This window comes from Martes martes (genome assembly GCF_963455335.1).
Source record: "Martes martes genome assembly, chromosome: 13".
NCBI classification, from domain to species: Eukaryota; Metazoa; Chordata; class Mammalia; order Carnivora; family Mustelidae; genus Martes; species Martes martes.
In genome coordinates this window covers 75294948-75315753 of record NC_137901.1, presented here as the reverse complement: position 1 = coordinate 75315753, position 20806 = coordinate 75294948, and the positions used below count along the sequence as shown (strand labels likewise).

Genomic DNA, 20806 nt, shown 5'->3' with positions numbered 1-20806 from the left:
TTCCAGCTCTGTCCTGCCAAGAAGTCACCGACGATGAGGTCTTAGATGCAAGCTGCTTGTTGGATGTCTTAAGAATGTACAGATGGCAGATCTCTTCCTTTGAAGAACAGGTGAACACCCCATTCAAAGTCCTGTCCACTCACGCGCTGGGGCCTGCACTGGCAATGAGGGCTGAAAACTAGCCTCGATGCTGTGGCATGAGGAATAAATGCCAGTGTTGACCTTGCCTGGCATGAGTGTACATTTCTGTGGCAGTTTAGTCTTCTGGGACCAGATCACGAACTTTGTTCCTGTTCTTGTTCTTGTGGTCACAGGAAAAAGACAGCTGTTTTTGGTTCTGTTTTTGTTTTCCCAGTGGGTAGAAGGTTAGCAGGATAGGGTTTGAACAGTTGCAAAGAGTGAGCCTCTGTTTGGTCCTTGAGTGACTTTGCACTTGATTACCTGGGTCCTTTGGAGAGCAGCAAGCAGGTGGCTTTACCGTAGGAGCAGAGAGATTCAGGTGAGACCCTTTTTTGAACCACATCCTCATTTAAAAAAAAATAAATCCGTTTTTAGAGGCTAGATTAATTGAAGTGGCCCCCGACCTTGAGCATGTGTCATGAGCAACCCCAGGGCCTTACTCTAGCCCCTCAGACTCGTTTTCCCACAACTACAGATTCACTGCCTTTTTTGGTCCTGGCCACCGTCCTCCTCCTCAGATCGCTAGTCTGGACAGTGAGTCTGGCCGAAGCTGAGACGGTGAAGTTGTAGGGACAGGTTGTCTAACGTCCTCCCTGGCCACATTCCAGGCCGGCTTTGGCCAGCTCTGTGTTGGGTGCTCCTGCCTCCGCTGTCCAGACACCGGACCTGAGAAATGGGAGAAGGCCATTAAGCCCCCAAAAGGGTAGGCTGGGAGTGAAAAGCATTTGAAAAAGGCTGGAAAGTGAGGTGGGAGAGCTTTCCAGCTCCCCTTATTTTTAAAGACTACCTCTATTTCCATCCTAGGCTGAAGCCAAGCAGGTGTTCCTTTTTAAACACAGTGTTGATGGTTTCAACTCTCTTACAGTGCGTCTCGATGAATCTCTTGTCTATTGAAATGTTTTTCGATTTAGAAAATGCTTACTAAATCCTCCTCTGGTAGCTGACATGATTTAGCCTCGTTTTCCTCTCCCTAAACTGAGTGAGTGACTGAGATTTAGTCCGAAGGACATCAGGTCCCTTGTCTAAGTCCTGGTCTTCTGTCAAGGATCCGCCGATGTCCCTGTTCCTCTTGGGAAGTGTTTCCAGTGGCTTCAGCCTGCAGTCATCACTGAGCCACTCAGTGCTGTGGTGTGCCTGGGAAAGAGGCAGGCGTAGCTGGCCATGGCCTCCTCCCGCCTGGCCTGGGGCCTGTTCGCATCTTCATCATTACTGATCTCGTCAGTCAGCGGCAGACAGACTTGCACTCCCACCCACTTTTCGGAGCTAGAGCTGTGGGGGACATATCGGGCCAGGTGCTGGACTCGTGTGACTTCTCTGCGTTCATCCCCACGGTACGCCTGTAAGGACTCACTGTTACTGTCCCCATCTTGCAGAGGAGAACACTGAGGTTCAGAGAATCCCAGAGTGACACAGCTGTTGAAGTGGCAGAGGCAGGATTCAGGCCACTCTGGTGCAGAAGTGCACAGCGAAGCTACCCTCTGCTTCAAGACATTCCTTGTCTTAAGGCCAAGTAGTTCTGAGGCCAACAGGGATAGAATAGGGTTTGGGTCTGACTCCAGCTTATCTTGGGATTCTTCTCCTTGGCGAACCCCTGCTCCTGCTTCAGATGCCTTGTCTGAGAGCCTCCCTGGAAGAGTCAGTCCACCTGCAGGCTTAGCGCCACTGCTAGATCCCTAGCCAGGCTGCCCCATCTACCCCTGGGTTGTGAGTCCCTCTAGGGCCTTGCCTCATTTATCTTTGAACCTCCCATCACTCTCTTGCTAACTGCTGTTCCTGAATCCTAGGAGGGGATTCCTGGATACATGCCGCCAATGTTTGTGGAATGCCTGCCGCAGGTGGGGCCTGTCGAGGGCTTGGGGTCGTGGGGGCAAATGGGACTTGCCAGGCTCCTGCTCACAGGGAGTTCATATTCTAGCAGAGGACCGTGGATGGTAAAGAGGTCATTTCAAGATCCACTAACAAGAAGAAAAGTGTGCTGATGTGCCAGTGCTAGTTGGGGGGCCTGGAGCTGGTGGGGGGGAGCGGGGAGAAAAGCAGTGCAGTGACTCCCTTAGGTAGGGAGGGCTCTTCCGGAGACGTGAGGTTTTTGCTGAGACCTGAAGTCTGAAAATGAGGGAGGCCTGTGAGGAGCTGGGCACAGAGTGTTCCAGACAGGACCTCAAAGGGTGAGAGGATACCACATTTGGGGAAGGACAAGGGGGCCAGCGTGGCTGCGGCCAGGGGCAGGAGGGCAGTCGTGGGGAGGCAGCAAGGGGCAGATTGTGCGGGCCCCCGGGTGCCCTGGGCCGGAGTTGGGCTTCTGTTCTGTGTGTGGTGGGGAGCCACTGGCAGCCTGGAACAGGGACTGCTATGCCCTGGTCTGTGTTTGAACAGGATGTGCTACCAGGAGGACCATAGTGGGGCAGAGGGAGCAGACAGGAAAGTTGGGAGGCCGTTGCAGGCATCCGGGCTGCTGATGGCCTGGCTCAGACTGGGGTTGAGGCAGGGGAGACAGAGTCCTCTGAAATTTGGGGTGTGTGTTGGAGGTAAAGGACCCCCCCCCCAGCTGCACCGGCAGAAGGTGGAAGGGGGGGGCTTGTGTAAGGGAGGGTCCTTGCAGGAGGGTCTCCTTCAGGACATGCCTTTTCAGCAGAAATTTGAAGGATAAGAAGGAGGCAACTGTGTGAAGATGGGACGGGAAGAGCAGACCCTGAGATGGGAACGTGTGTGCTGGCTCACCATTGAAAGCTGAAGAGTAAAGGCATCTCCCCCTTAAAAGATCACCCTGGTGACCGCAGGGGGAGCGCAGCTCTCAGTGCCTCCAGAATTCCGGGGAGGAGAGCCAGGGATGGTTTTGGCTTTTGGGGAGAGCAGCCCCCTGCCGTGTGATGAACAATTCCACGTCCAGGTGTGTGCCCCAAAAAACTGGAAGCTGGGACTCCAGCGGATACTCATGCACCCATGTGCATAGCTGTACTATCCACAGCCGCCGAAGGTTGAAGCAGCCCTGTGTCCATCAGCGCAGGAATGGATACACAAGATGTGGGGTGTGCGTGTGTGTGTGTGTGTGTGTGCGTACGCACACAGGCAATATAATATATATGCCTGTACGTGCTTAGGTATTTATATACACACGCAAAGAAATATTACTCAACTTCACGAAGGAAGATGATGCTGACATGGTCTACACCGTGGGTGAGCCTCACAGACTTCGAGCTCAGTGGAGCCAGTCAGTCATGGAAGGACAAACACTATGGTTCCTTGTGCAAGTTCCCACAAGGAGCCAAACTGCTGGACACAGAGGTGGCCACCAGGGAGGGGGTGGGGTCAGAATTATATGGGGACAGAGTTTCGGTTGGGAAAGCTAGATGAGTTACGCCAATGGTCACACAACAGTGTGAGTGTGCTTCACCCCACAGGGCTGGGTGCCTAAAAACAGGCTCAGAGGGCAGCTTGGATGTCGCATGCGTGCTTTACCACAGTAAAGCAGTCCAGTGGAGTGGAGGTCAGGGCCATGTTGACACAGCTGAAACAGGCTCAGAGACAGCTGGTGTGAAGGCAGCCCCCCAACCCCAGCTCGCTCTCCTCCTCTCTCCCCTTGGGCCCCTTAGTTGAGGGCCTTTGGGGTGAAAATGTCTGGGATATAAAGTTCCATTTAATAGGCTGAAGCTTGAGAAGGTGGAAAGCAATTCTGCCCTCTTAGCTGTAGGATTCTGCCTGGCGGTGCACCCAGGGCCCTGTCAGGCGTCTCTGAAGCTGCTTTGTCCTTTGACAGGACGCCCACGAGTTATTCCATGTCATTACCTCGTCCCTGGAAGACGAGCGGGACCGGCAGCCCCGGGTCACCCATTTGTTTGATGTGCATTCCCTGGAGGTAAGCCCGTAGTAGTTCCAAGACATGTGTGTGGCTTGTTCCTGTTTCACGGGGATGGATAGGGAACGCGAGTATAGCCCTTGTACGACTCTAAACTCAGAAGTAAGTCTCAGTAAAAACCAAGAGTGGGTGTGGGACTGGGGGATTGTCTTCAGCTGCAACCTTTGCAGTTGGTGACTTTGGTTAGGGGTGTCAGGGCTCTTTAAAATGATTTCATTACTGCAATTTATCTTGGCTTGGAGAAGAATTTAATGTAGGGAACAAGGAGCCACAAGAATGTTAAATGAAGGGGCACCTGGGTGGCTCAGTGGGTTAAAGCCTCTGCCTTCGGCTCAGGTCATGATCTCAGGGTCCTGGGATCGAGCCCTGCATCAGGCTCTCTGCTCCGCAGGGAGCCTGCTTCCTCCTCTGTCTCTGCCTGCCTCTCTGCCTAGTCGTGATTTCTCTCTGTTAAATAAATAAAATATTTAAAAAAAAAAAAAAGAGTCGCATGCAGAAAAAAAAAAAAGAATGCTAAATGAATCCTCATTTCCCTGGAACATGATAAATATTAGAGAGTTGATAAAAGTTAACTAATAAAGAAGTAGGGAGGAATGTTCCAGAAACAGGAAATGTGTTTTCCATTTAATGAAAGATTGGGTACGGTTACCAGCCAGAGAGACTCATTAGGGCTTCTATTAGGATCTCTAGTTAAAAACTGGGTTTAAGTGGTGCAACCAGCAGGGAAACTCGTAAGCTTTAGGAGCAGGGTGAGGGCGGGTAAAAGGGATCACGGCTGGATTTTCAGTCTGTTTTTTTTCTTTTTTCCTCTATAGCAGCAGCCAGAAATAACTCCTAAACAAATAACCTGCCGCACGAGAGGTAATCATTCCCCTTGAACTAGAACATGTAAGATGGGTACTTTTGAGATGTGACAGTGATTTGCTTGTTTAAAACTACAACTTTTTTCTGGGGACATCCAGTCCAGCTGGAACTGTGTGTACTTGCAGAGGAGCTTGGGTTTTACAGACAGCTCTACCTTGTTCCCTTGGGCCATCTTGAATTGTTCCCTCATACCTTGCTCTGTTTCCCACCTGGAAAAAAAAGCAATGGACTTATTTCTACTTCCAACAAGGGTTTCCTTTCTACCTTCTTGAACTGATCTCATGAGGAGCTCCTTAAGCTGAAACTGCCATGTCCTCAGCAGGTGATCACAGTCCTCGTTAGGAGGAGATTGGTTTTTTTAAGACCTAATTAAGAGGGAAAAAAAAAAGACATGTGAATTCCGTTATGCATCACTAATAATAACAGTGACTGTCTTTTCAGGCCCAAACTGTGTGCCGTGCCCTATAGTGTCTCATTTAAGCCTCACAACAGTGCTGTGAAGTTGATCATGGGGATAATGGGTTAATAATTGTCCGCATTTCCAGGGAACCAAGGTTCACAGAGATGAAGTGACTTCCTGGGTCATAAAACTAATGAGAAGCAAAGCCAGGACAGAGCCCAGGGCCGCCTGACTGTAGGGCGTGTGTTTCTGACTAGCCTACCATACTGTTGATTACTCCAACTCCCATCTTATCAAAAAAAAAAAAAAAAATTCCAGTTTTTTCAGAACTTGCTTACTCTGATGATTTTCGGAAGTTTATCTCACTTTCTGGAATATTCTCTCGTGGTGTCCTTCCTTGGACATCTAAACATCTTAAGTGAATGTTTGTGAAAATACATTATTCAACACCAGTTCCTTTTTTTATTTAATTTTGTTCCCTTTCAAGGCTTTATTTAAATTCAAGTTAGCTAACATATAGTACAAATCCCTTTTTTAAATGGGGCTGTACCCATTATACAGAAACCACATCAAAGGACTTGCATAAATTCTCCTGTGAATGGAATGGGTTGTCTTTTTGATGGACGTCCATAAGGAAAGCTATTTCAGTTTACTTTTCAGGAACATTTATTTCAAAGAGGGAGTTGCTACCAAATACTAAAAAGGAGGGCGAGTTTTGAGGTTGGTGCCAAGGTGGCACACAGCAAGACATGTTCTGTGTTCCAGGCTCACCTCACCCCACGTCCAATCACTGGAAATCTCAGCATCCTTTCCACGGAAGGCTGACGAGCAACATGGTCTGCAAACACTGTGAACACCAGGTAAATACAGTACCAGTGCTTGCTATTTTCTGGTGAGGTTCCCTTTCAAGTCGAGACTCAGGAAGCATCTGTAGAGTGTGGACTGATGTTGGCAGATGGCGTTTGTGGTTGCCTGGCTCTGCTTACCTCATGGATAGACCGCCTCCCTTTACTCAGTGCCCACATATCCTTTGACCCTCTGTGGCATCTTCTGCATTGAGAGCAGCAGACCTGAGTCTTGAGGTTGGGTCTACACTGACAGTAGACACAACAGATTCTGTTGTTTGGTGGGGTTTGGGGTTTTTTGTTTTGTTTTGTTTTGTTTTTTAAAAGATTTTATTTATTTATTTGAGAGAGAGAGAGAGTAAGAGAGAGCATGAGGGGGAAGATCAGAGGGAGAAGCAGACTCCCTGCGGAGCCGGAAGCCTGATGCAGGACTCGATCCTGGGACTCTGGGATCCTGACCTGAGCCAAAGGCAGCGGCCCAACCAACTGAGCCACTCAGGTTGACATTTTAAAATAACTTTTTAAAATTTTAAAATAACTTTTTAAAATTTTGACATTTTAAAATAACTTTTTATTCGGAAAGTTTCCAACATAAATACAAAAATAGAGAATTGTGTAACTATCATCTCAATCAATTTTAGGATATTTTCAGTCTCCCCACCTCCCGGCAAAAGAACCCCCTGTAGCCATTAGCAGTTCCTCTCCATTTCCCCCACTCTTCTAGCCTCAGGCGACTACTAACCCACTTTTGGTCTCTGTAGTTGCGTATTCTGGATATTTCGTATGCATGCAATCATACAATACATGGTTCTTGACTAGCTTCTTTCACTCAGCATCATGATTTTCTTTCATCCCATTAACATGGTGAATTGCAGTGATTGATTTTTCTAAGGTTAAACTAGCTTTGTGTTTCTGGAATGAACACTTTACCGTGATGTACTTCGTGTCTGTGTTTATGAGGACTATAGGTCCTTACAGTTTTCTCGTAATGTCTTGTCAGGTTTTGTTACGGGGATTATACTACCCTCAAACATGAGTGGGGAAGGGTTCCTTCCCCCATTTCCTTGGAAGACTTTGGTTAAGATCAGTATTGTTTCTTCTTTAAATTAAATTTTCCTTAAATCTGCTAGAATTACCCATTTCTTTTTCTTTTTTTAGTTTTATTTTTGCAGAATTTCATATGAGACTTTGCTGTTAGGTACATAGACATTTACTAATGATGAGTTGACTCTCACTGTCTTGATAAAATGTCCCTTTTTCTCTCTGGTAAATATTTTATCTTTGTCCTGGAGTCTATTTTGTCTGGTTAGTTTCCATCTAAGTAGTGTTTCTTTCTTCCCTTTTTTTTTTAAATTTTATTTATTTATTTATTTGAGAGAGAGCGGGGCCGGGGGGCAGATGGAGAGGCACAGACAGTCGCTCAAGCAGAATCTGCTGAGCGTGGAGCCTGAGGCAGGGCTCGATCTCACAACCCTGAGGTCATGACCTGAGACGAAATCAAGAGTTAGGCGCCCCTAACTAGGGTTTTTATAGGATATCTCTTTCTGTTGTCTTACTTTTGATCCAACTTTGGCCTGCACTACCCTCCACCTAGATCTTCCCCTTCGTCTCCTTGCATGGTGAAACGGCAAGTCAGTGCTGACTTCGGCCGCGGCGCCCCGCACGCCTGCCTTGCCTGTCTTCCAGCTCGTCACTTTAAAGGCGCTGTTCTCTTGCCTTCTGGCCTCCAGCTTTTTGGATGCACACCCAGCATCATTCACACTGTCCTCCTGTATGTGACGTCTCGTTTTTCTCTCTCTGCCAGCTTGTAAGATTTTCTCACTACTTTTGAGCTTCAGCAGTTTGTCCGCCCTGCGCCTAGGTATCATTTTCTTTGTATTTGCTTGGAATTTGCTGAATTTCATAAATCTGTACCTTTATGTTTTTCACCAAATTTGCACATTTTGGGGGCCATTATTTTTTCCCAAAACGTTATGTATACCCCATTCTCTCCTCATTGGTCCGCTTGGTATTGTTCCACAACTCACTGAGGCTTGGTTCATTTCTCTTCAACCTCTTTCCTCCACATCCTTCAAATTAGATAAGTCCTTGGACTTATCTTCAAGTTCATAGCCTCTGCTCTGTCTTCACTTTGCTTGTCCAGCGAACATTTCTTCCTTCCTTCCTTTCTTTCAAGATTTTACTGATTTATGAGAGAGGGAACATGAGAGTAAGCACAAGAAGGGCAGAGAGAGAGGGAGGAGCAAACTCTCCACTGAGCAGGGAGCCCGATGCGGGGCTCGATCCCAGGACCCTGAGATCATGACCTGAGCCGAAGGTGGAGGCTTAACCCACTGAGCCACCCAGGCGCCCCTAAGGGAACTATTCATTTCAGTTATTTTTCTTAGTTGTATAATATCCATTTGGTTCTTTATAATTTCCATTTATCTGCTAAGACTCTCCATTTGTCCTCCACCAGGACTAAATAACTCTCTTCTTTTGTGTCTTTGAGCTTACTTGTCACAATTCTCTTTTAAGGCCCTCGTGTTAATTTTAGTATCCAGGTCACCCCATGGGATCCTTCACCACGGGTCATATTTTCCTTTTTGTACTGTATGTCTAGTAATTTTTTTTGCATATTTAACATTGTAGTAGAGACTTGGATTCTGTTATGTTTCTCTGAAAAATAATGAATTCTGTTCCGATGTGCAGTTGACTGGGCTGAGCTCAAAGCCAAACTATTTTCCCCATGTCGGGCAGCAAAATCTCAGGGCAGTTTTTTCAGCTTCTCGCTTTAGCTTTTTGGCTAGGCTCCTGGGGTTTCCCTCTGTGGGTGTGCACACTTGCGTGTCCGTGCCTTGGAACTGGGCAGGGTATGTACATTGATTTGGGGCCTCATCCTCTCTGTGGCTGCCGTCTTTCAGGGATTTCCCCCTAGCCTCTGTACCAGCTTGGGCTCTGTCTTCTGAGACCTCCATCCTGTGAGAATGCAGCTTTCTGCCACCTGATACTGAATAGCATAGGCTGGGGAGTTCCTCAAGCAAAAAGTCACACAGTACAAATCTCACTGTAAAGTTCCTGTTTTCCCAGGACTTGGCAGTAGCTCTCCAATCATCCGAATGCTTGTGTTTTGTTTTGGTCCAGAATTTCTATGCATTATCTCAAGGACAGCTAGTCTAGCTAAGCTACTTTGCCATCACCAAAAGCAGCAATTTTTATCCTGTTTTATCATCTGGGTTTTTTTTTTTTTTTTTTTTTTGCAGTTAATAACATAATAGGTGTGTCTTTCTGTACACTCACACACTCCTACTGTGCTATTTGGAACAGAGCGTGCTCTTCTGTGGATATGATGTAATTCATTTCATCGTTCCCTAGAAATTTCAACTATTCACATTTTGCTGCTATAAATAATGCTGGGATGAATATCCTTACAGTTTTGTCCATGGTTATTTCCTGAGGATAAAATCCTACATTACTGGTCAGGGATGTTCTCTTACTGTGATCTTATAAACTGGCCTTCGGTGTTACTGTATGACTTACATTGACAGGGTTGTTTGTAATAGAATATGCTTCTAGGTAAGTACACCGTGTTTCATTATGTCAGCGTTGGGCATCGAAATACTAAACTGTTTCATAGGCATGTGTTTTCCCATCTCTAAAGCTCTGGTTTGAACATACGTCCTTTCTGGATTTTCTGCAATGTTTGTTTCAGAGTCCTGTTCGATTTGATACCTTCGACAGCCTTTCACTGAGTATCCCAGCTGCCACATGGGTATGTACTGAGCGATGGTTTATTTGGGGTCCGTTTTGGAGACACTGAAATCTGAGCGGGCTTTGAGGCACTTTGTGTAGCTTATGTCCTGTGTGTTACTCAGGCACATGGTTGACTGAACCTGTATTGGTTGTCGTGTGTGGTACCATGGCCCAATCTGGGGGGAGAAGAGAGTGAATGGTTTTTCTCCAGTTTCAGGAATTTCGGCTTTTTTTCAACACACACACACGTATTAATCTCAAATTCAAAGATCTCTAAAATGCTGTGGGAGTCTATAAGTTTCTGCACTGTTATATACATCCTCATAGCCTTGAATCCACCCATGATAGCAAGTCTAGGAAGCTTTGAGGGCTCCACATATGCTCAGGGAACATCCAGTTGCGTCTGTCAAGCTTTATTGCCCATTTAAGCAAAAATGAAGCTCTGGGATTGCATTGCCTTCTGTTAATAGTTTCCTTGTAATTGAACGGTAATCGTGAATTTTGTTTTCTGGTGCTAAGGGCCATCCACTGACCCTGGACCACTGCCTTCACCACTTTATCTCCTCTGAATCGGTGCGGGACGTTGTATGTGACAACTGTACGCAGGTATGCCTCTAACGCCCAGTGTCACCCCCCAGCTGGCCCGTGTGTCCTGATGCAGTACCTCTCATGCCGCTGCTTTCCACTGGCCTGAGCTCTTCCAACTAGAGCCAGGGGGGCTTTGCGGCCTCAGCTACGTAACTTGGCTGGGAAATCGGTAGCCTGTGGACCAGAGCTCTTTCCCAGATGAGTTTACTTCATCTGCAGAATGTTTAAAGAGAAACTGTGAGTGTGGTGCTCTGAGATGGGAACACTCACCTGCCAACTCTCACGGGCTTGACTCCCCTGAGTGTCCGTATGTCATCCTTTGAAGAAGAGGAACCATGGGGACCAGAATTTCTGAAGACGCAGAACAAAATAGATGATGCGCCGCAGCAGAGTTCTTTGTCATGCCGTCCTTTCTCTTGTCCCCACTGTCACTCTTACTTAACAGTAAAACAGTGAGAGCATCTCACAATTAACTGGGCAGCCAAGCTCCTTTCACAGGTCAAAGTCAGGTGCCAACTAAATACAGACCCAAGGAATTCTGCAGAGCCATCTTTCTCTTATTTCAGATTGAAGCCAAAGGGACGTCGAATGGGGAGAAGGTGGAGCACCAGAGGACCACCTTTGTTAAACAGCTGAAGCTAGGCAAGGTGAGCCCCCCCTGCATACCTTGTCGGCTCTGCCCTCAGGGACCCCCCGTGTCCCACCCCCAACACGCGGCCCCCTCCGCTTTCTGTCCCCCTGCAGCTCCCCCAGTGTCTGTGCATCCACCTGCAGCGGCTGAGCTGGTCCAGCCATGGCACGCCCCTGAAGCGGCAAGAGCACGTGCAGTTCAATGAGTTCCTGATGATGGACATCTACAAGTATCACCTCCTTGGGCACAAACCCGGACAGCCGAGCCCCAAGCCCAGCGAGGCCATGGGGCCCGCCCAGGACCTGCAGGACGGGCCAGTCGCCCCTGCCCCAGGTGTGTGCCCAAGGAGCCACCGCTCAGAACTTCCGGCACAGGGAAGAGGAATCCGGTGTCACTACCTTCTGAGGCCCTTATGCCACGAGGGGAGCTAGTCCAGCAGTTGCTTGAATTCCTGAGAACAGCAGGACTGGGGGTACAGGAGGGAAGAGTCCTTAAAAGAGGTTAAACTTACATAGTAAAGAGATGTACGGTTTTAAAAACGGTATCATAGTTGACAAAATACGGGAAGAAAAGCTTAAGATGGTTTTCTGACCTTTTGACTGAATGATAATTTGCCCCTAGCATTCCAGCAAGCCCAACTGGCCTGGTAGGGTCATGTCCTTTATGCAAAGGTGGGGAAGAAAAGCTCTGGCTAAGGATCACACCTTCATTACTGAGCTCCTTACTGATCTCCCTCCAGTTCCCTCCTCACTGGAGACAAAATCGCTGAGTCGGGCCCCCCGGGAGACTCGGCCTCCGGGGAGCACGTCGCTCTTAATTGCCCTCAGTCTTGCTAAGGGGAAAATCGAGGCCCTGGGAGCTGGAAGGACTGGTTTAAGGACAAACATCAGTCCACTGGGAGAACGGGCACCAGAAGGTAGCATTGGGCAGTTTTTGAAAGCTATCTTTTCCCAGACTCCCCACCCACACCTGCTTCCAGTCCAGCCAGAGGCCTGGCTTCCCCACGCCCCAGATGCTCCTGACTCAATAGCCCCCTGCTGCGTTTATTATTTCTTGCCTCCACAGTTGTGCGGCCTGGCAGGACGCCATTCACAGGAAGACTGTATTTTACCTTTTTTCAGCAGATCGGTAGATGAACATCAGAGTTGCTGCAGTGGGAAGAGGGCTCAGTCTTTGGCTGCTATTTTATTTTATTTTTTAAAATATTTTATTTATTTATTTGAAAAATAAATATTTTATTTATTTGAAAGAGAGAGAGACGGCGAGAGAGGGAACACAAGCAGGGGGAGTTGGGAAAGGGAGAAGCATGCTTCCCAACAAGTAGGGAGCCCAATGCGGGACTCGATCCTAGGCCCCTGGGATCATGACCTGAGCTAAAGGCAGACACTTAACAACTGAACCACCTAGGTGCCCCTGGCTGCCGTTTTAAATCCAGGCCCGGCTCACCCTGCATCCCTCCTCTCCCAGCTGGGGCTCCAGGTCTGCTCATTGCCGCAGCATGCTGGCTGTGGCTACTGTTCGGCCAATGGGGCCTGCTGGGTACTTACAGGCCCTCACGCGTGACACAGGAAAAGAGAGGTCAATATCTCCTTCACTATTTTATCTACACCCATCAACATTTATCATCATGGTTATATGTTGGTATTCTTTAGAAGCTGGAAATTAAAGAATAGAGAATGTTTAGGTAGTGGTTCTAACCAGGGAGTTCTGTCGCCCAGGAGACATGGGGCAGTGGCCAGTGGCATTTTTGGTTGTCACAACCGAGAAACGGGTGTTACTGGCATCTGGTGGGTAGAGGCCAGGGATGCTGGGAAACATCCTCTGATGTGCAGAATAGCCCCACAAGCAAGAGTTATTCAGCCAACGTGTCAGCAGTGTCAAGGTTGAGAAACCTTGGTTTAGGTTGAAATGCCAGTAAATCAGCTACAGCCTAACTCTGGCGGATCTTTAGCAAACGGACAGGGAGCTTCAAGATTCACAAAGCTGTGAAAGTAAGCAGCAGACCAGAAGCTAGTCCCACTTTTCCTACCCTGGATTAAGAATGTCAATGACAAAAAGATAGGGGTGCCTGGGTGGCTCAGGCAGGCCATTAAGCATCTGGCTCTGGCTCAGGTCATGATCTCAAGGGTCTTGGGATCAAGTCGGGCTTCTCGCTCAGTGGGGACTATAGTTCTCCCCTCCCCTTTCCCCTGCTCACTTTGCTCTCTCTCTCAAATAAATCTAAAAAAGCAAAACACAAAAAGGTAGGAATCAACCTACCACAAAATGAACTGCTTGTTTTTTTCTTTGCAGCATTGTCGGGGAGTTAAACTCAAGGTAGTAGAGGCTGTGGTGTGTTCTCCCACAGCTACTGCTGCTGTAATCACCTGGAGCCTTTTTCTCTTGCAGTTCTGAATCAGCCTGGGGGCCCCAAACCACAAATTTTTATGAATGGCGCCTGCTCCCCATCTTTATTGCCTCCCCTGCCAGCCCAGATGCCCTTCCCGCTCCCGGTGGTTCCTGACTACAGGTGAGCTGCTCTGGGGAGGCACAGTCTTCATTTCTCATAGCTGCTGGTTCTCTCGGTTTCCAGAATTAGCTTTGCACAGAAACGGATGACAACATAGACATTTGTTCTTTCATCTTAAGGTGTAATCTCACTATTACACATTCCTGTTTATTTTTGTCCCAAATGGAAAGCATTTTAAAAATAAGAATTCTTGAAGTACGTAGAGTTTAAATATGTATGTTCTGTGTATACATGTGGGAATGCATGTATAAAGTACAAAGGAGGGCATTTCAGATTTCTTGGGACACCCCCTAGACATCAGCAGTCAAACCTTTAAGGCCTTCTTCTGTGTACACCTGCCACATTAATGGATGTCCACTCACAGGACGGGTGTCTTCCCTACGCCAGGAAGCCCGTCTGCATTTTAAGGGTTGTGTAGTATTCACTTGTACAAAGATACCCTTGAATCAGTCCCCCGTCACTGAACATCTAGGATTTTTTCACTTTTCGGTTTTGCCCCTGACCCTTTTTTGGTGTGTCTGTAAACGGCTTGCCTGTGTTCCCCCCATTCAGCTCCTCCACATACCTCTTCCGGCTTATGGCAGTTGTGGTCCACCACGGAGACATGCACTCGGGACACTTTGTGACTTACCGACGGTCCCCGCCATCAGCCAAGAACCCTCTTTCAACCAGCAACCAGTGGCTGTGGATCTCTGACGACACAGTCCGCAAGGCCAGCCTGCAGGAGGTCCTGTCCTCCAGCGCCTACCTGCTGTTCTACGAGCGCGTTCTTTCCAAGATGCAGCACCAGGGCCGGGAGTACAGGGCAGAAGAATGACTGCCCTGCCTCAGAGCCGATGGCATTGTCCACGCCAGCCAGGAACCAGGCAAGATCTGACTGTGTGTGTGTGCGCAGAAGGCCCCTGCCAGAGCCCTCCGCCTTCTGGGTGTTCTCAGAGCAGGCTCCAAAAAGGAGCCGCTGGCCCCAGTTCAAACCAAATCCGGCCCCTGAACAGCTCTGCGAGTGTGCACTGGGTGGTGTCCTCGCTGTGCTCCGAGAGCATTCACTCTGTCTACAACGTCTTTTTACTCATCTGATACAGGTAATTAAATGAAACCCGGTTCTAGAAGCCACCTTTTTTATATTCGGCTATGTTAGGTGTTCTCAGAGGGGAGGTAACTTTGTCTAATCCTCCAGTCGGTTTCAGCATAGATCTTTTATTTTTAATAAGCAGGCCCATAAAAGGTGAAATTCTTAAAGGCAACAATTTAGAAGAAAAAGTGCCTTTCCCTTTCGATTGCTTTTGTAGCACATCCATTCTGGAAAATACACATTGTCTGAGAGTCCTCGGAACAACTTTTGAAAAGCTCTGCTCCTTCCAAGTTTCCCACGAAGAGCAACAGGACAGCTAAAAGACGCCTGAAGAACACCCGCCTTCTCTTTTTGTGGGTCTTTTCTAATCTTTGGATTCTTTCTATGTCATCAAAGTGCACCTGCCAAATCTGGCCCGTCAGCTCTGAGCTGCTTGCTGCTCGCTTCTGCTGTCAGCACACTGGCCGGGGGACGTGATGACGCTCCGTCATCAGACTGCGAACAGTGGGCACAGAGCAGTGTCTGCACCAACCACTCTGGACAAAGCCTGTTTTTACACGAAGCCTCCCCGCACTGGCCAGATGGACAGTTATCCTGAATTCTGTTGCCCCTGCAGCGTTCCTGAGGTTTGCAGGTGCCACTGGGGGCCATGTGAGAGGACAGTCCTTGCCTGGGTTCGGGAGCTGGGGTCGGAAGGGCACGGACCACAGGGCTGCAGTCGGGCTTCCTTGTTTAGCAGAGGGAAGGCTTAACGCTCAGCGAGCATCCAAACCCTAGCCCTTTCTACAGAAGAGAAGAAAGTTATCAATTTGTAAAAAACGTATCCTTGCAGCTGATCATCTAGTATTGTCGTTTTGTTATAGGTCCATACTCTATACATTTACTGGCTCCCCGCAGCCCAACACAAAGACTCTACTGAGCATTCCAGTCCCTCTTTGGAGAAGGCTCCTGGATACAGCCCAGCGCCACAGGGAGAGTGAGGACACGGTAGTAGCTATGTTTTAGCTAGGCTTTTTATTTAAAAACAAAACAAAACAAAATCCAAATGGACTCTTCAGAGTTAAGATTTGGAATCCAAGCTTTCTAAGAGGTCCCCCGAGGCGAGGCCGAGACCTGGCCTTCCTCCAGTGGGGGTGCGGGCTGGCAAGTGCTGCCAGCCCAGGCCTGGGTGTCCACTAAGGGTGCCAGGGGCCTGGGGCATCACCGTCCCGCCGGGCCCAGCACACGCCCCAAGCACTCACAACTTAAGACTGACTGAAGGTACTGTGGAAGGTTCTACGGGCCATGGACACCCGGGAGAGAGGAGCCACATGAAGCGTCCTTCCTGATTCCGTCGCAGGCCCTGGCTGGGATGTTGCCATGAGCAGAGCTGTTTTGCCCAAATCCGGGGAACAAATACCCAGTGATGTGACCTTACATCGAACCGTGAAGCTGTAGCTCTCGGTTAACTGCTTTCCTGCCTCCGCTTCCTCTTTGAAACCTGCCGCTAAAGAGATGCCGGGCACGGAACGTTCAGCTGGAAGCAGATGGTGGGTCAGAGGCCGGGGTGTCCGTGTAAGGTCTCTGAGCCGGACGTAAAGCTGACGTCCTCGTTTTGTAAATTATTAGGCATTAAGTAGCAGCCACAACATCACCTTTCTAGCTTTAAGTTATTTACAGAGCAGCTTCTCTTGGCAAAAACCTAAGTTACACTAGTAGTTTATGCCATAACTGCTGATTTCTGTATTTGCTAAAGGTACCTTTTGTATCTGCTGTGTATTATAGTAATAAAAGAATCTTTTTGTTAGGAAAAAAAAAATCAACTGGTATTCTTTCATAAATGACCAATTTGCTACAACTATCCTCTCTCTGAATTCTTCGTTGTTATGTAATAAACCCCATGCTTGGATGAAGCCTTTCCTGTGTTCCCTGCTTGGAAAAGAGATGCCAGCTCCCTCTTGGAGTAGAGAGGGAAGGAGAAAAGAGAGGTACAAACCACCGACAAAGTTTTTACTTTTTAGCGGGCAGAATTTTGCGAAATGTCAGATTGACCCGTGGAGCTAGAATCTTCTTTCGTATGGGGAGACTGTGGTACCAGTGAGTGTTTGTTGGGTGGTTCATCATGAGCAAACTCCCGTGGGCCAGCTGCAGCCGGACCACCTCTACCTTCCGGGTGGGCTTTTTCCCCCGAGAATCCTTATGCCGGAAGAAGAAGTCTCTGCAGGCCCCGAAGGAGACAGAGGCTATGGGGCTCCCGGGAGCCAGTTCTCGTTCATCATCTCTGTGCTCCCCGATGTGGTCACAGCCATCCTTGTACCTGCAGTGAGAACACAGGCCCAGTTTACAAAACAGCTCTCTCCTAGAACGTGCCAACAGGGCAGAATCCTCATTTTCCTACAGTGTGACAGGTGCCGCGAGCGGCCCCCGCTGTGGTTCTGCAGGGGCTAGAGGGCCTCCTCTGGGTCCGAAGAGGAGCCAAGCCTGAAGCATTTCCACTCAATCTGCTCGTGTTCGATCATGTACTTTAAAATTTAACTCACCAAAAGCAGCCGAAAACTCATCTTGGGGTTTTCCTGGTTCATGTATGTAAACCTTTAAATGATTTCTCCCCACAGTTAGAATAAAAAAACCCTGACTCCTTGCCAGTTGGGCCCCTGCCCATCTCTGAGCTCATGATAGTCCTCTCTCCCTCCCCTCATTTGCTGCTCCAGCAGTCTTGGTGGGCTTTCCGCTCCATACACGCTCCAAGCCCCCTCTGCTCTTCCGCAGGATCTGTGTGGCTTGTTCCCTCTCTCCATGTGGTCTCAAGCTCCAACATCAGCACCTCGGGGAGCCCTCCGCTAACCACCTTCCCCGGAACTCAGCGTTGGAAAGCAGGGCGGTTCTCTCCCCCAGTGGAAGCTCAGCAGTGTCTGGAGACATTCTGGTAGCTGTGACGGGGAGGGGAGGCTGCTGGCATCTAGCAGGTGGAAGCCGGGGAAGCTGCTCACATCCCACAAAGCATAGGACGGCCCCGGCAACAGAATTATCTGGCCCAAAACGTCAGAGTGTTGCTGGTGCAAAACCCTGCCCTCAACCCATAAATCAGCCTGTTTATAATTTTCTTCAAGACACTTAATAGCATATGAAATGATCTTGTTCAGCAGTTTGTTCACAAGAGAATCACCTCTCAACTTCCCACTGAGGCCTGGGCTCCGTAAGGACCTAACAGTAGATGCTGTCCTGGCCACATCCTTGCTGCACTAAGGTATCTGTTGTACAAATGAATGAAATATGGTGGCTCTTAACTCTAGGGAACAAACTGAGGGCTGCTGGAGGGGAGGGGGCCCGGGGGTCAGGCATGAAGGAGGGCACGTGATCTGATGAGCACTGGGTGTTCTACGCAACTGACTAATCACTGACCTCTACCTCTGAAACTAAGTTTGTACTCTGTGTGGGCTACCTGAATTTAAACTAAAAAAAAAAAAAAAAAAAGATGGAATCTTAAACTCCTGCCCTCGGAAGAAGCAGATTTATACAATTCAGTCCAGCACCCTAAAAAGGAAAAGGAAAAAAAAAAAACAGAATGTCACCTGTTGACAAGCACAAAGTTGAAGGTCTCTCCTGTCACCACAGAAACTCGATCCCGGACGTGCTCTAGAACTGGGATCCAGGGCTTTGGAGACAGAGTGAGGCCCGAGAACGTGTAGGTCAGCCCCGCGTTGCCATAGGTGGCTTGCTTCCTGGGCACGCTGTGCCACTTCCCAAACACCTGGACCCTGGCCAGCGCACCTGCGCAGATAAAACACAGCAGCTCAGAAGAGCAGGCAGGTGAGGAGCCCACACGCTTGCTCCCTGAAGATTCGGGATCAAGTGGGAACTGAAAAAGGAGTAATATTTCACTTTCTGACCGAAGACAAAAATCACTGTGGCTTGCCCAAAATGTTCATGGAAGACAGTGATCTTGTCCTACACTTAGAGAAACATGCCCTCGTCCAATTTTTTTTTTTTTTTAAACAACATGCCTTAATTGTCTTAACTCCAGGAGAGACTTACTAATAAGAGGCTGAAATGCGGGGCGCCTGGGTGGCTCAGTGGGTTAAAGCCCCTGCCTTCAGCTCAGGTCATAATCCCAGGGTCCTGGGATCGAGCCCCGCATCGGGCTGTCTGCTCCATGGAGAGCCTGCTTTCTCTTCTCTCTCTGCCTGCCTCTCTGCCTACTAGTGATCTCTGTCAAATAAATAAATAAAATCTTAAAAAAATAAAGGGGGGGGGGTGCTGAAATGCAAGCAAGCTGAAATCAGGCTACACGCTAGGGTGATTCTGCCAACCATGGGGACTAAGGGTGTGGGGTCCCCAAGAGATGAAGCTAACACAGTGAAGGCTGCAGGCTGGGAGGGGTCTTCTGTGGGCTTTTTCAAAAGATTTTATTTATTTATTTGACAGAGATCACAAGGAGACAGAGAGGCAAGCAGAGAGAGAGGGAAGTAAGCTCTGGATTCCAGGACCCTGAGACCATGACCTGAGACGAAGGCAGAGGCTTAACCCACTGAGCCACCCAGGTGCCCCTCCATGGCCTTTTTCTCTGCCTCCACGTGCTCTGCCACCTTGCAGGAGTTCTCCATGTGTGTTCCTGGACCAAAAGCATCAGCAGCACCTGGGAACAGCTACTAGACTGGTGGGGAGGGGTCAGGCGATCCCAGTTCTCAGAAGCAACAAGGTCTCCCCTTCCCAGACCCCAGCCTCGACTGGGGGCGGAGGTGGGGGTGTTGGTGGTGATGCCAAGAACCCCCCTGTGGGGGAATTACCTGGTTATTTGCTGTCTCTCCTATTAGACCAGCTGCACTTTACAGTCACCTGGAGGCTTTCTAAAAACACTGATGCCCAGGCTGTACACCCTTCCCCCCCCCCCCCCCCCAGCTACTCTGATTCAGCTGGTCTAGCATAGAACCCAGCATCTTTTTTTTTTTTTTTTAACTTTCCCAGCTGATTCTAATGACAGCCAGGTGGCAAATCACTCTCAAGTCTGTCAGCTCCTGGTAGGCAGGCAATCTTTTCTCCAGTTTGTATGCCAAGTGCTCAACATGGTGCCTGGAGCAGAGATGCCCAGAGAGTATGTGCTGAATCAGTTAATGATGTCACCAGCAATTAATGGCTCCTGAGTTCGGATTTCTCCAAACACAAAGCATTAGTTTTATCAAAACAAGTCTTCAACACAGACACCCTGCAAGTCCTCGGCTTACCTGTAAAATACTCCACTTCTTGTTCCAGCTCCTGGAAAATCTTGTCTGCTTCGGTTTTGCCAAACAGGACTGTGTAATCACAACTCAGGCCCTCGGCTCGGATGTGCCGCCAGCTGGGGCCGGCCAAATGGCCTGCATTCCCCGGGGTTTCTGTCCTGGACCTTTTCCTGCTGCTCTCCTTGTCTCCTCTTAGCCCTGCTGGGCCTTCTCTGCTCTCCTCTCTCTCCCTCTTTCCCAAAAGGCCCCCTAATGCCCCCTTCACCAGGAATCTGTCCATTCTGTTTCCACAAAATAAAGATCTGGGAGCCAGCGGCAGGGCAGAGAGAGATGGGCCAGACTCTGGCCCAGATGCTTAAAAGTTTGGCTTGTTGGCCAAATGGTCCTACAGAATTCTCCTTGGTGTTTTCAAGTTCCCACTTTTAACACCATGTCCAGAAAGGAAGCAGGGGATGTTGAAGTCTGAAGGGACCCTCAGGATGTCCTGGGTCCCCCCACACCTGGCTATGCATCACAATCAGACCGCAGGCTTGCAAAACCCCAAATGCCTGCATTCCATCCCCAAGCACCTGACCTTTTCAAGAAAGCCCACCCTGGCACGCCTGGAGAAGGGGAGGGGGTTTGCCCAAAGTCACCCAGAGGAGATTCCCGGTCTCCTTTTCCCTCACTACTGACCGGCCTCCCACGCCACTATCCCCTTAGGTAAGTATAGTGATCTTCAAATGGCCAGGACTCAGAATCTGAACGCAAAACAGTTACACGTGGTCATACGCACACCAAACTCCGATAGAAAATAAGAACTGTGACGACGTTCGGAGCGGGGTGGGGGGCCCTGACACCCCAGACAGCAGCAGCACCGCCCCTGGACCCAGCAAAAACCAGAGGCAGGGCCGGCGGGAAAAAGACAACACCGGGGCCGTAAAGTCACTTCCGG

At 48.9% G+C, this 20806-nt stretch overlaps 2 protein-coding genes across 2 annotated transcripts in view; one reads left to right on the top strand and one right to left on the bottom strand.

The window, feature by feature from the left end:
* USP30 (ubiquitin specific peptidase 30) overlaps nucleotides 1–16462 on the top strand; it is a 26373-nt gene extending 9911 nt beyond the window's left edge. Inside the window, exons 4-13 of the mRNA XM_080821477.1 lie at nucleotides 7–110; nucleotides 3935–4033; nucleotides 4849–4894; nucleotides 6063–6157; nucleotides 9834–9893; nucleotides 10394–10480; nucleotides 11029–11109; nucleotides 11207–11426; nucleotides 13482–13602; nucleotides 14155–16462. Coding sequence (XP_080677603.1) covers nucleotides 7–110; nucleotides 3935–4033; nucleotides 4849–4894; nucleotides 6063–6157; nucleotides 9834–9893; nucleotides 10394–10480; nucleotides 11029–11109; nucleotides 11207–11426; nucleotides 13482–13602; nucleotides 14155–14419 — 1178 coding nt within the window. The 3' untranslated portion in view covers nucleotides 14420–16462. The remainder of the gene's footprint in view (nucleotides 1–6; nucleotides 111–3934; nucleotides 4034–4848; nucleotides 4895–6062; nucleotides 6158–9833; nucleotides 9894–10393; nucleotides 10481–11028; nucleotides 11110–11206; nucleotides 11427–13481; nucleotides 13603–14154) is intronic.
* ALKBH2 (alkB homolog 2, alpha-ketoglutarate dependent dioxygenase) lies at nucleotides 15678–20806 on the bottom strand. Its single transcript, XM_080821478.1, has 3 exons — nucleotides 19876–20806; nucleotides 18226–18424; nucleotides 15678–16970 (listed from the first exon to the last, which is right to left on the bottom strand). Exons 1-3 carry the CDS (start codon nucleotides 20150–20152, stop codon nucleotides 16664–16666), a joined length of 783 nt encoding a protein of 260 aa, XP_080677604.1. The 5' UTR covers nucleotides 20153–20806; the 3' UTR covers nucleotides 15678–16663.

Bases quoted from the DNA above. Each gene is read 5' to 3' on its own strand.
- ALKBH2 (XM_080821478.1), bottom strand. From the start codon at position 20,152: ATGGACAGATTCCTGGTGAAGGGGGCATTAGGGGGCCTTTTGGGAAAG. The intron at 18,425-19,875 runs GTAAGCCGAGGA...TTATCTGCGCAG, and splicing joins AGAAGTGGAGTATTTTACAG to GTGCGCTGGCCAGGGTCCAG. The intron at 16,971-18,225 runs GTGACATTCTGT...TTCTCACTGCAG, and splicing joins AACTTTGTGCTTGTCAACAG to GTACAAGGATGGCTGTGACC.